Source organism: Taudactylus pleione, unplaced genomic scaffold (assembly GCF_031769625.1).
Source record: "Taudactylus pleione unplaced genomic scaffold, aTauple2 ptg000278l, whole genome shotgun sequence".
NCBI classification, from domain to species: domain Eukaryota; kingdom Metazoa; phylum Chordata; class Amphibia; order Anura; family Myobatrachidae; genus Taudactylus; species Taudactylus pleione.
Window position 1 is genome coordinate 7,843,604 of NW_028284680.1, and position 14,095 is coordinate 7,857,698.

General features: G+C 45.9%; 1 protein-coding gene across 1 annotated transcript in view; it reads right to left on the minus strand.

Moving 5' to 3' along the window:
* Positions 1-14,095, minus strand: part of SRPRA (SRP receptor subunit alpha) — a 41,714-nt gene that overhangs the window by 23,630 nt on the left and 3,989 nt on the right. The window contains exons 2-4 of the mRNA XM_088481815.1: positions 10,858-10,941; positions 8,208-8,371; positions 6,620-6,777 (exon numbers count right to left, since the gene is read on the minus strand). Of these exons, the coding sequence (XP_088337941.1) occupies positions 6,620-6,777; positions 8,208-8,371; positions 10,858-10,941 (406 nt within the window). The remainder of the gene's footprint in view (positions 1-6,619; positions 6,778-8,207; positions 8,372-10,857; positions 10,942-14,095) is intronic.

The window sequence follows — 14,095 nt, forward strand, 5'->3', positions numbered from 1 at the left end:
GAATACCCATAATATCTGACATAGCCAGGATCCATCATCTACAGGAATACCCATAATGTCTAACATAGCCAGGATCCATCATCTACAGGAATACCCATAATGTCTGACATAGCCAGGATCCATCATCTACAGGAATACCCATAATGTCTAACATAGCCAGGATCCATCATCTGCAGGAATACCCATAATGTCTAACATAGCCAGGATCCATCATCTGCAGGAATACCCATAATATCTGACATAGCCAGGATCCATCATCTGCAGGAATACCCATAATATCTGACATAGCCAGGATCCATCATCTGCAGGAATACCCATAATGTCTGACATAGCCAGGATCCATCATCTGCAGGAATACCCATAATGTCTGACATAGCCAGGATCCATCATCTGCAGGAATACCCATAATGTCTGACATAGCCAGGATCCATCATCTACAGGAATACCCATAATGTCTGACATAGCCAGGATCCATCATCTACAGGAATACCCATAATGTCTGACATAGCCAGGATCCATCATCTACAGGAATACCCATAATGTCTAACATAGCCAGGATCCATCATCTGCAGGAATACCCATAATGTCTAACTTAGCCAGGATCCATCATCTGCAGGAATACCCATAATATCTGACATAGCCAGGATCCATCATCTGCAGGAATACCCATAATATCTGACATAGCCAGGATCCATCATCTGCAGGAATACCCATAATGTCTGACATAGCCAGGATCCATCATCTGCAGGAATACCCATAATATCTGACATAGCCAGGATCCATCATCTGCAGGAATACCCATAATGTCTAACATAGCCAGGATCCATCATCTGCAGGAATACCAATAATGTCTGTCATAGCCAGGATCCATCATCTGCAGGAATACCCATAATGTCTGACATAGCCAGGATCCATCATCTACAGGAATACCCATAATGTCTAACATAGCCAGGATCCATCATCTGCAGGAATACCCATAATGTCTGTCATAGCCAGGATCCATCATCTGCAGGAATACCCATAATATCTGACATAGCCAGGATACATCATCTGCAGAAATACCCATAATGTCTGACATAGCCGGGAATACCCATAATGTCTAACATAGCTAGAATACATCGTCTGCAGGAGGTTGGGTATAAAATCACGGCTGTCGGGATGCCGCTGGTCAGAATACAGACAGCAACATCCAGACAGCCAAAATCCTGACACCCATAGGGAACACAGGTAAGTGATATTCTAACCCTTACCCTAACCCACCCTCCCCGATGCATAACCCTAACCTCCGCCCTAGTGCCTAAGCCTAACCTCACTCTTCCCTGCATCCTAATCCTCACCCTCCCCGATGCCTAACCCTCCCCCTAGTGTCTAACCTTAACACCCCGATACTTACCTTCGGGATGCCGGCGGTCAGTATAATGGTGCCGGGATCCCGACCGGTCGGGATTTCGGCGTCTGTATTGACCGTCCGCATCCCGCACACCGGGATGCCGACTGCATCCCGTCTGCAGGAATACCCATGATATCCAAGATGGCCTGGATGCTTCATCTGCAGGAGTAGCCATGATGTCTAACACTGCCATAGGCCCAAATCCAATCCCGCCTGTAAAAAGAAAGAACAGGACCAGAGACAAAACTGCCCGAAGCTCCATGTTAATAGATGTTAATCGAGAGTAAAGCTTCCTGAGCAGACCAACAACCTTGAAAGTTGTGATGGCATGTTACTGCCCCCCAAACTCAAAGATTTGCATCGATGGCGAGTAGAACCCAGCCCTGGATCCAGAAGGGATGACCCTTGTCCAAGTGGGCAAATGAAGCCACCATATCAAGGAGTGGCGCACTTCCCGAGACAAGATAATCCATTGAGATCGAGATGAAGGTGGGAGCGGATCCATCGGGAGAGACGCTCCAAATGAAGGGGTCTGGCGTGAAATTAGGCGTATTCCATCATGTCTAAGGTGGATACTAATGTGCCCAAAATTTGCATGCAGGTATAGATGAACACCCTGTGATTACGAAGGAAGGTCCGAAACCTTGTCCAGTAAAGCGATCAACTTTTCTCTGTGGAGAAATGCCCTCTAAACCTTTGAGTCCAGCACAGCTCCCAAATGAAGAGATTGTGGATTTTTTCCAGTTGATCAGCCATCTGTGAGACTGAAGGAGGGTCACAGTTAGCTGAGGATAGTCCTGAAGGACATGCAGGGACTGTGCCAGAATATGGAGGTCATCCAAGTAAGAAAGGTTACGGACCCCCTTGCATCTGAGTTCCACTGCCGTTACCCGCCATGACTTTCATAAAACACACAAGGGGTAAATTTACTAAAGTGAGAGTTTTTAGAAGTGAGTTTTAAAAGTGACGTTGCCCATAGCAACCAATCAGATTCTACTTAACATTTAACTAGCACCTTTTAGAAGATAACAGCTAGAATCTGATTGGTTGCTATGGGCAACATCACTTTTAAAACTCTCACTTTAGTAAATTTACCCCAAGGAGTCATAGAAAGACCAAACGGTAATGCTCAGAATTGGTGGTGAACCTCCTGCACTGCAAACCTGAGAAAACACTGGTGATCCAGACATATGGGAATGTGCAAATAGGCATTTTGGATGTCCAAGGAAGTCATGTAGTTTCCTGGTTCCATTGCCAGAATGATAGAGCAAAGAGATTCCATCAGGAATCATGAGATTAGAGGCACTTGTTGAGCAATTTCAGGCTGAGAATTGGGCGTAAGGAGCCATCTGGCTTCTGAGCAAGAAACAGGTTGGTATAGAAACCTGTTCCTCTTTGAGGAGGAGAAACTGGAACAATGCCATGGAAGGCCAGCAGAGACAGAGTGGAGTTCCTCAAAGCCACTGCCTTTCTGAGGTCTCTGCAGAGTAGAAGAAGACACCCCCCACACTGGAAGTTCCCAGGAAGGGGCCCAACCCGTCAAGTCACTGGCTTGTAAGCAGGCTTGGGAGCTGGACTGGCAGCCTCTGGACCTGGAGACCTTATAGGTTGAACCCTGTTACCTCAAGAACAACAGTCCCCTAGCTTTGCCCTGCGGACGAAAGGAGCAAAAGGAAAAACCCCTTGACTTAGGAGTCGATGATAGGAGGAACGCTGTCTTGGATGCCACTACAGTAGCCACAATTTCATTCAGTTTGGGCTTAAACAAGATATTACCTGAGAAAGGTAAGGCTTACAGAACATTTTTGGATACAGAGTCAGTCCTCCAAGTACGGAGCCAGAGCACAAGTCTGGCAGCTACTGCAGAAGCTGAGGCCTTTGAAGAAAGGAGACCAGAGTCATTGGACGTTTCCCCCAGATTAACACTGGGCTCGCAATGTCGTCAACCCTGGGCAGCAATTCAGATCGTGGGTACCATTACAAAGGCCTTCCTCAAGGGAATCTGCCCAACGCCCTAGAGCTTTGGTTACCCAAGCAGTAGCGAGAGCTGGACATAAAGCCGCACCTGCGTTGGAAAAGATGGGTTTTAGAAAATATTCCCTTTTCTGATCCATAGGATACTTAAGAGGGGCCGCATTCGGGGTGAGGGTAGTGGACTTGACCAAACGAGCAATGTGGGTGTCCACCGGAAGTGGGGATTCCCATTTGCCCCTATTCGTAACTAAGAGAGGATAAAATGTAAAAATGCGCTATGTTACTTGGAAACGCTTGTTAGGGTGTGTCCACACCTCTGCCAGGAGATCCTCCAATTGAGAGGAAGGACATACTGCTGCCTTCTTTTACTTCCGTATACAAAAGTGGCATCTCCTCCATAGGAATCCTTACGTAAGGGAGCAGACTTGACTGCCTTGACTAAGGCATCCATATCCACCTGGCACTGAGTCCTCTGGAACAGACGATGTTTCTACATCCGAGGCAGACACATCATCCTCAGGGTACGTAGAATCCCCTGACTTGCAACCTGAAAGAGGAACAGAGGGGTCTTGTCTAGATGATTTATGCGTAGACTATTGAGCCAGCCTGTTGTAGTGAGGTTGATACATGCACTAGGCCCTGGGCTTACTGAGACAAACCCTGAACCCATGCCGGTTCAGGTAAGGTTGTTGTACGTAAGGGAGGAGCAGGCCGAGAGGCCTGCAGCTGGCTGGCCAACCGTAACATAGCCTGTGACAGGGTAGATGTCCAAGCTGGTTCCTGAAGGGGACCCACAACCGAAGTGCTTCCTCGTCCCTGCAAAGCAAGTTTCACACAAACCATCATGCTTCTGCAATAGACACAGAACAGTTCTGACACTGAGCAACACAGCAGCGTCCCCCTCCCTGGGGACTTTCGCTGCCTGACCCCTGGAAGACATAAGAATGTGTACTAGTAAATACCTCTACATTTGTTATTATTATACCAAATTGTGTAGATATACTGGGGGAAAAAAATGTTTTTTTTTTTTTTTTTTATGTACTCACCGTAAAATCCTTTCCTCATCATCCATCGGGAGGACACTGCTAGCTGACGCTGGGTTAAGTGGGTTGGACAACAGGAGTAGGCACTAGAAGACTAATCTGATTGGCTCCACCCCCCTACATACCCCCCCTCCTACTTCCCTGAAACCTCGGTTATTTTCTAACAAAGACGTTTGGAGGAAGCAGTCTCACCACAATAAAAACCATAAACCAAATCAATAACAAACAGACTAGAAAGGGAGGGATCGTAGTGTTCCCCAGATGGATGACAAGGAAAGATTTTAAGGTTAGTACATAGAAGATCCAAATTCCTTATCATACGATTTGGGTGACACTCCTAGCTGACGCTGGTATTTCCCAAAAATGGGGGGAGCTCAACCCGCAAGGCTGTACACAATACACGGCAGCCTCAGTATAACCAAAAGTATGAAAATGACAAAACCTGGTGAACATATGCACAGAAGACCACACTGCCACCATGCACAAGTGTTCTACTGTAGCACCACCACCCAAGAGGCCCAGATTACCCGTGTTCAAAGCATTCCCCAGGACTAAAAGAGAATCAGTACGGCAGAAAACCGATGTACGATGAATTTAAAATAAATCCGTAATGCCATCACCACATCTAAGCGATGGAGCGAGGAATCAGAAGAGTGCGCACAGGCGCCAGGCTTGGGGGTAAATTTTGGACATAACAGGCTTCCTGGTCTGAAGCATAGTAGAAACCACTGGTTTCGAAGACCCCTGTGCTCTCAAGATCTTGGTCTCAAGAGCCATACTCTCAAAGTTAGTTGTGACAAATTGGGGTAAAGACATAGCCCTTGACGAAGTTGATGTTCTCTGAGGTAAAGACGCGATGGAGCCTTGACCAAAAGACCCTGCAGAGACGAGTACCATGCTCAACGCGGCCAATCTGAGGCAATTAGAATGACTGGAAGACCCTCTCACTCAAACTTTGAATAATTACAAAAATCTGTCGGGATTCTGACTGTCGGCATTTTGACCATCGGCATCCTGACCGTTGTGTAGTAATAGGTACCTTATAAACAAATAAGTATGCACTCCAAATTTACCTAACCACTAACATGTTACATAGAAATATGAAAGCATAAGTAATGATAAAATAGTATACAGAATAGTCACAGGTTTAGTACAAAGAACACATTACTATCTAAATACAGGCATGCAAGCAAACAACATTCAATGCTGGATAATGTAATAATGGGCAATGAGTGTTCAACGATCAAACCCCAAAAGGGGAGAAAGGAACCAGATACTATAACCTGACGGTTGTAATTTATGGGGAGGCAGGAGCCCCCAAGTCTCTCTCTCTGCAGCAAGACAGGCTATGTGAAATGGCCGCCCGGCGTCTGCAGAGAAGGGGGGAGAGAGAAGGAGGAGGGTATCCTAGAGCAGGGAACGTGCCAACAGATGGAGGACCCCAATGCCAGTACCACCGGCCGCCTCCCTGACTGACCGTGAGCAACCGCTAAGTTGCAGCTCCCTGTAAGCAGAGGACCTCCACCCTGTGAGATCACGTGCTACTCAGCCTGTGAGATCCCACAAGACACATGTGCTACTCAGCGGCTGCCAGGCACCCAGCCTGTGAGATCCCACAACTCAGCGGCTGCCAGGCACCCACCCTGTGAGATCCCACAAGACACGTGCTACACAGCAGCTGCCAGGCTCCCACCCTGTGAGATGCCACAAGACACGTGCTACACAGCGGCTGCCAGGCACCCACCCTGTGAGATCCCACAACTCAGCGTCTGCCAGGCACCCACCCTGTGAGATCCCACAACTCAGAAGCTGCCAGGCACCCAGCCTGTGAGATCCCACAACTCAGCGGCTGCCAGGCACCCAGCCTGTGAGATCCCACAACTCAGCGGCTGCCAGGCACCCACCCTGTGAGATCCCACAAGACACGTGCTACACAGCAGCTGCCAGGCTCCCACCCTGTGAGATGCCACAAGACACGTGCTACACAGCGGCTGCCAGGCACCCACCCTGTGAGATCCCACAACTCAGCGTCTGCCAGGCACCCACCCTGTGAGATCCCACAACTCAGAAGCTGCCAGGCACCCAGCCTGTGAGATCCCACAACTCAGCGGCTGCCAGGCACCCACCCTGTGAGATCCCACCAGACACTGATGTTGCACAGCATCTACCAGTCACTGGCCCCGGTGATTACCGATTGTTTAGCTGTACTCACTTTCTTTTTTTGAGGCCTTGGTCTTCTTGTTGTTGTTTTCCTTGGCCTTGTCCCCAGGCTTCTCAATCATGGACTTTACGGTCTTCCTGGACTTTTCAGACTGTTCAAATGTCTTCATGGAGGCAGGGGCTCGAGCTTTTCCGCTCTTCTCTGCTGTCCTGGGAAGTACAGAAGACTTCACTGTAGGTTAGTTCGTAGGCTTACGGTATCCCTGCTGGCAAGGCTGTACTGTAAATTCAACTTTTAAATCTATTAATGGCTAGACTAGATTCTGATGGTTATGTACCAACAGACTGAGTGCTTGTTTCACAGGTCTATGGGCTGCACAAGGTCATTTTAAGTAGTCCGTGATTATATGTACAAACCAGTATGGTAAGCTTTTTTTTTATATGGGTTGTATATTGCTTAAATCAGTATGCTCCCAGCAGCGCAGGATCGCAATTTTATATCTTGTGATGTTGCGATCACTGGTAACAACGGTTGGTGAATGATAGATCTAAGGTACATTTATTACTTCCTACCTATATATCTGTCTGTTATTACCCAGTTTTGTTCTATTAATGTTGACAATTGTAAAGCGCAACAGAATATGCTGCGCTATGTAAGAAACTGTTAATAAATAAATAATAAATCTCACACATCGTTAATAGTCCGGAATTTTTTTTCAAATTCGTCATTGAAATATCTACTCCCCAATACACAGTGGTAAATAGCAAATTACTGTATCCCCGGTGATGTCTAAACCCCCAAATAAATGGCAAATCTCAAACAGACTGTGGAACATCATTTTACTCACATAATTTCATGGGCTATAGCAAAAATATAGGTTTACTATGGCAAGAAAGGGACGGAATTCTCTTTAATAAATAAGTAATTTTTTAACATCCTTGTCCTGGAGTTTTAATACTCCAATACAGTGATCAAACGGTATCAGTAACAACGTTTGTGTGTAAAATTGACAAATCATATATAAACACATACATAGTGTATACTCACACACTAGTGGGTCCTGGAGTAAAGAGCTCCTATAATGGATTCATGTGAGAATAGGGCAAATACTCAGTATGAGAAGATCAAAATAGTATATACTAAAAACTTTAGTAGAATATTAAAAATAGCAACTGAATGATAAAACAGACTTAAATAAAAAAAAAAAAACGAATAGAAAACAAAATGATAAGGTCACAATGTGGTGTCCACAAGTGACGCGTTTCACAATCGCATTGGCTTCCTCAGGCAGTAGGCTAATGGCCACGTGCTTTACTATTGATTTATATTCAGATATGGACGTGGTAATACATTATTAGATGTATTCATAAATGAGATCCTCACATCATGTAATCCTTCACATGTCAGTAGATGTCGAAGTGACCAATAATAATAGTAATCTCTTCATACTATCAACGTTGTGTGAAAAAACTTTGGATATGATGTCACCATTGTTACATGTGCCAGGGATCTCAATATCACAAAATATAAAGCTAGAATCCTGCGATGGTGAGAATATGTTGACTTCAGCAATATACAACACTTTATTCTTGTATTTCTTTGTGACGCATTTCATCCAAATAGCCATAGCTCTAATTACCTGAGAAGGAAGGAAAAATCATCCTGAAAATCAAACGAGCCATTTAGTAACCCAAGCGCACCGTTCTGTTGTATCTGATTGCGATATTTATCCCGGAACTCCCGATGGACATCATCTATTAACTTGTCCACATACGTCAGTGTTAAAATCTTCTGGTATCCCACCTGTCAGGTTTAAGAGAAGAGACACAAGACCAATTAATTTATGGCAAAGGATCCCAGCCACACTGACAACTCACATTAATTATAGCATTGGCCTTAGGGAGGAGATCATGACTGTTCATGAGCAGTCTATTTATTCACCAATGACAAGTGGCATGAGGCACAGACTGCCTCCTGCCTCTGTGATGGCACTAGTTCCTATTGGATCAATTCCCAAGAATATTGGTGCAGCCACAGAACGGCTACTTCCATTGTGTATAAACACCAGGTATACTTTAATGTATGCATGGGAAGATTACGTTTATGGCCATATTAGATAATGACAAATCACATGTGTCTGTACATTTACATGTATTACTGAAAGTGCACTTTCCCACAGGAAAACGTTCTCCCTTTAGCAGTAAGAAAAAGGCTGTGCGGGCTCCTGCATAGCGGGGCAACACTGGCTGAATGTGGGTGCAGAAACAGGGGCACTAACCTGTACACGAGACAAAATATCCCAGCCCCTCCCAATACCCCCAACAACACAGTGACAGCTTGGCATGCAGAGTTAGTGACATCTCTATAGAAGCAAAGGCAAGCGCTGCGGCAGGAATATTTTCTTTACAATATAATTAAATAAAAAAAAACAGAGGAAAATACAACTTATATCCTTCACTGCTCATAGATCAACACTATCGCCAGGTCCCCTGATGTTATATTGTGCAAGGGGGTTCCCATGGGAGAGAGCATTTAATCCAGAGCATCTTGCTCTGTCCAGCCCGCTCAGCAGTATACAGGACGCCTCCCATTGTGAGCTTCCACTGCGCGCTATGCTCACTCCAGGCAGCCTCCACTATACCACTCCGCAGGCTGGAGGCAGTGCACCTTGCTCCTTCCAGCTCGCTTAGCAGTATACAGGACGTCTCCCGATGTGAGCTTGCACTATGCTCACTCCAGGAAACCTCTATACCGCTCCGTGGGCTGGAGGCAGTGCACCTTGCTCCGTCCAGCTCGCTCAGCAGTATACAGCACGCCGCCCGATGTGAGCTTTCACCCCAGGCAAGCTCTATACCGCTCCACAGGCTGGAGGCAGTGCACCTTGCTCCGTCCTGCTCACTCAGCAGTATACAGGACGCCTTCCAATGTGAGCTTATATGCTCACTCCAGGCAGCCTCTATACCGCTCCGCAGGCTGGAGGCAGCGCACCTTGCTCCGTCCTGCTCGCTCAGCAGTATACAGGACGCCTCCCAATGTGAGCTTATATGCTCACTCCAGGCAGCCTCTATACCGCTCCGCAGGCTGGAGGCAGCGCACCTTGCTCCGTCCTGCTCGCTCAGCAGTATACAGGACGCCTCCCAATGTGAGCTTATATGCTCACTCCAGGCAGCCTCTATACCGCTCCGCAGGCTGGAGGCAGCGCACCTTGCTCCGTCCTGCTCGCTCAGCAGTATACAGGACGCCTCCCAATGTGAGCTTATATGCTCACTCCAGGCAGCCTCTATACCGCTCCGCAGGCTGGAGGCAGCGCACCTTGCTCCGTCCTGCTCGCTCAGCAGTATACAGGACGCCTCCCGATGTGAGCTTACACTGGGTACTATGCTCACTCCAGGCAGCCTCCACTATACCACTCCGCAGGCTGGAGGTAGTGCACCTTGCTCCTTCCAGCACTATACAGGACGCCCTCCAATGTGAGCTTACACTGCACACTATGCTCACTCCAGGCAACCTCCATTATACAGCTCCGCAGGCAGTGCGCCTCACTACATTCAGGTCGCTTAGCAGTATGCAGGATAAATGCCAATGCGATCTTTCACTGCATATTATGCTTACTCCAGGCAGCCTCCACTATATCTCTCCGCAGGCTGGCGGTAGTGCACCTTGCTCTGTCCTGCTCGCTCAGCAGTATACAGGACGCCTCCCGATGTGAGCTTACACTGGGTACTATGCTCACTCCAGGCAGCCTCCACTATACCACTCCGCAGGCTGGAGGTAGTGCACCTTGCTCCTTCCAGCACTATACAGGACGCCCTCCAATGTGAGCTTACACTGCACACTATGCTCACTCCAGGCAACCTCCATTATACAGCTCCGCAGGCAGTGCGCCTCACTACGTTCAGGTCGCTTAGCAGTATGCAGGATAAATGCCAATGCGATCTTTCACTGCATATTATGCTTACTCCAGGCAGCCTCCACTATACCTCTCCGCAGGCTGGCGGTAGTGCACCTTGCTCTGTCCAGCTAGCTCAGCAGTATACAGGAAACTTCCCGATGCCAGCTTACACTGCGCACTATGCTCACCCCGGGCAGCCCTCGCCATAACACACTGCAGACAGGGCATTGCATACAGTGTTCTCTCTCAGGCAACGGGGTCTCAGGGGAAAGCTATAAACAAATACATCATGAATCTGCCTTCAGCATAAGAGAGTTAGTGACATCTCTATAGAAGCAAAGGTAAGCGCTGCGTCAGGAATACTATCTTTACAATATAGGAATGTGAGATAACTTACCACAAACACCAGCTCAAACTGATTGTCCAGCTTGTACTTGAGGGTGAGGGAGTCATGGTTGTAGCAGTTGTTCCCACCCCTCTCCTAGGACACAACCAATAGAATTACAGAATTAAAGACACGCTGTACTTGGTACATCACAGTGCAACCAATGAAATCACCCAATTTACAACATTTACCACAGGGAAAAAATGCCTGCCACATGTAACATGGACACTTTGTGCTCACATTCACCAGCTCAGGAGACATCAACAATTGGAAAATCATTATTTTAATTTGCAGAGACAATGTGGCCCTGTGGCATGTCATCCAGGATGCTATCTGATAGGCAGAAATCAATTCACTATGGACTCTCTCACCATATCTTTACAGTATGACGTCCTGCGCATATAACATGGACTCTCACACCATGGGCCTGATTCAGAGCCACTCGTAAGCGGCCGCTCGTTCGCTCCGAGCGATGTTTGCCCAACTGCGCATGCGTACGGATCGTTATACGCATGCGCGAACCAGTCAGTGCAGCCGAAATTCATGTGCTCGCTAAATAGCGAATGCCTGCTAATATGAGTGACAGGAGGAGGCGTATGTGGGTGGTAACAGGGGAAGGTGCTTGAAAACGGGGAGTGGAGATCCGAACGCAGGCGTGCTTAAAGGTCAAAACGGGCATTTTATGGGTGTGCATAATTAAAACAGCAGCGTCATTGACCACGTCACTGGGTTATTTTATAGCCAGAACTGCTCGCAAAATTGTGGTAGCAAAAACCAACCACAAGAATAGCGAGCAGTTCATACGCTGGTCGATGTACTCGATTAATCTAATAAATAGCGGACATGACGTAGGATGCGAGCGGCCAGGGGGCGTAGTTTCCCAAAAAACGACCGCAAGTTTTGTTCGCTCGTTCAGACCTAGAGGCGTGAACAGACCGCAAACAGCGAACGGTTCATTTGAATAGCCACCCCTATTTTCAGGACGAGCGAGCGCTAATTGCGTCCGGCTCTGAATCAGGCCCCATATGTTTACAGTATAAAGTCCTGCGCATATAACATGGACTCTCACACCATGGGGTCTATTTACTAAGCAGTGTTAGGAGACAGAGTGAAAAGTGATAAGGTGCCAGCCAATCAGCTTCCAACTGTCATCTCACAGGCTGTGTTTGAAAAATTACAGTTGGGAGCTGATTGGCTGGCACTTATCACAGACTTATCACTTTTCACTCTGTCACTTATCACTCCTTAGTACATAGACCCCCATATCTTTACAGTATGAAGTCCTGCGCATATAACATGGACTCTCACACCATATGTTTACAGTATAAAGTCCTGCACATATAACATGGACTCTCACACCATATGTTTACAGTATAGAGTCCTGCGCATATAAAATGGACTCTCACACCATATGTTTACAGTATAGAGTCCTGCGCATATAACATGGACTCTCACACCATATGTTTACACAGTATAAAGTCCTGCGCATATAACATGGACTCTCACACCATATGTTTACACAGTATAAAGTCCTGCGCATATAACATGGACTCTCACACCATATGTTTACACAGTATAAAGTCCTGCGCATATAACATGGACTCTCACAACATATGTTTACACAGTATAAAGTCCTGCGCATATAACATGGACTCTCACACCATATGTTTACAGTATAAAGTCCTGCGCATATAACATGGACTTGCATACCATGTTTACAGTATAAAGTCCTGCGCATTTAACATGGACTTGCATAACATAGGTTTACAGTATAAACATGGACTCTCTCACCATATGTTTACAGTATAAAGTCCTGCACATATAACATGGAATCTCACACCATATGTTTACAGTATAAAGTCCTGCGCATATAACATGGACTTGCATACCATATGTTTACAGTACAAAGTACTGCGCATATAACATGGACTTGCATACCATGTTTACAGTATAAAGTCCTGCGCATTTAACATGGACTTGCATAACATAGGTTTACAGTATAAACATGGACTCTCTCACCATATGTTTACAGTATAAAGTCCTGCACATATAACATGGAATCTCACACCATATGTTTACAGTATAAAGTCCTGCGCATATAACATGGACTTGCATACCATTTGTTTACAGTACAAAGTACTGCGCATATAACATGGACTTGCATACCATGTTTAGAGTATAAACATGGACTCTCACACCATATGTTTACACAGTATAAAGTCCTGTGCATATAACATGGACTCTCACACCATATGTTTACACAGTATAAAGTCCTGCGCATATAACATGGACTTGCATACCATGTTTACAGTATAAAGTCCTGCGCATTTAACATGGACTTGCATAACATAGGTTTACAGTATGAAGTCCTGCGCATATAACATGGACTTGCATACCATATGTTTACAGTACAAAGTACTGCGCATATAACATGGACTTGCATACCATAGGTTTACAGTATAAACATGGACTCTCATCATATGTTTATAGTATAAAGTCCTGCGCATATAACATGGACTCTCTCACCATATGTTTACAGTATAAAGTCCTGCACATATAACATGGACTTGCATACCATGTTTAGAGTATAAACATGGACTCTCACACCATATGTTTACACAGTATAAAGTCCTGCACATATAACATGGACTCTCACACCATATGTTTACAGTATAAAGTCCTGCGCATATAACATGGACTCTCACACCATATGTTTACACAGTATAAAGTCCTGCGCATATAACATGGACTCTCACACCATATGTTTACAGTATAAAGTCCTGCACATATAACATGGACTTGCATACCATGTTTACAGTATAAAGTCCTGCGCATTTAACATGGACTTGCATAACATAGGTTTACAGTATAAACATGGACTCTCACCATGTTTATAGTATAAAGTCCTGCACATATAACATGGACTCTCTCACCATATGTTTACAGTATCACTATGTTCTCTGTACATGTGCTACATAATAGGGACTCTCTAACCATATAGTCACTGTATAAAGTCCTGTGTGTGACATAACAGGGACTCTCTCACCATATAGCCACTGTATAAACTCCAGTGTGTGACATAACAGGGACTCTCTCACCATATAGTCACTGTATAAAGTCCTGTGTGTGACATAACAGGGACTCTCTCACCATATAGCCACTGTATAAAGACTTGTGTGTGACATAACAGGGACTCTCTCACCATATAAAGTCCTGTGTGTGACATAACAGGGACTCTCTCACCATATAA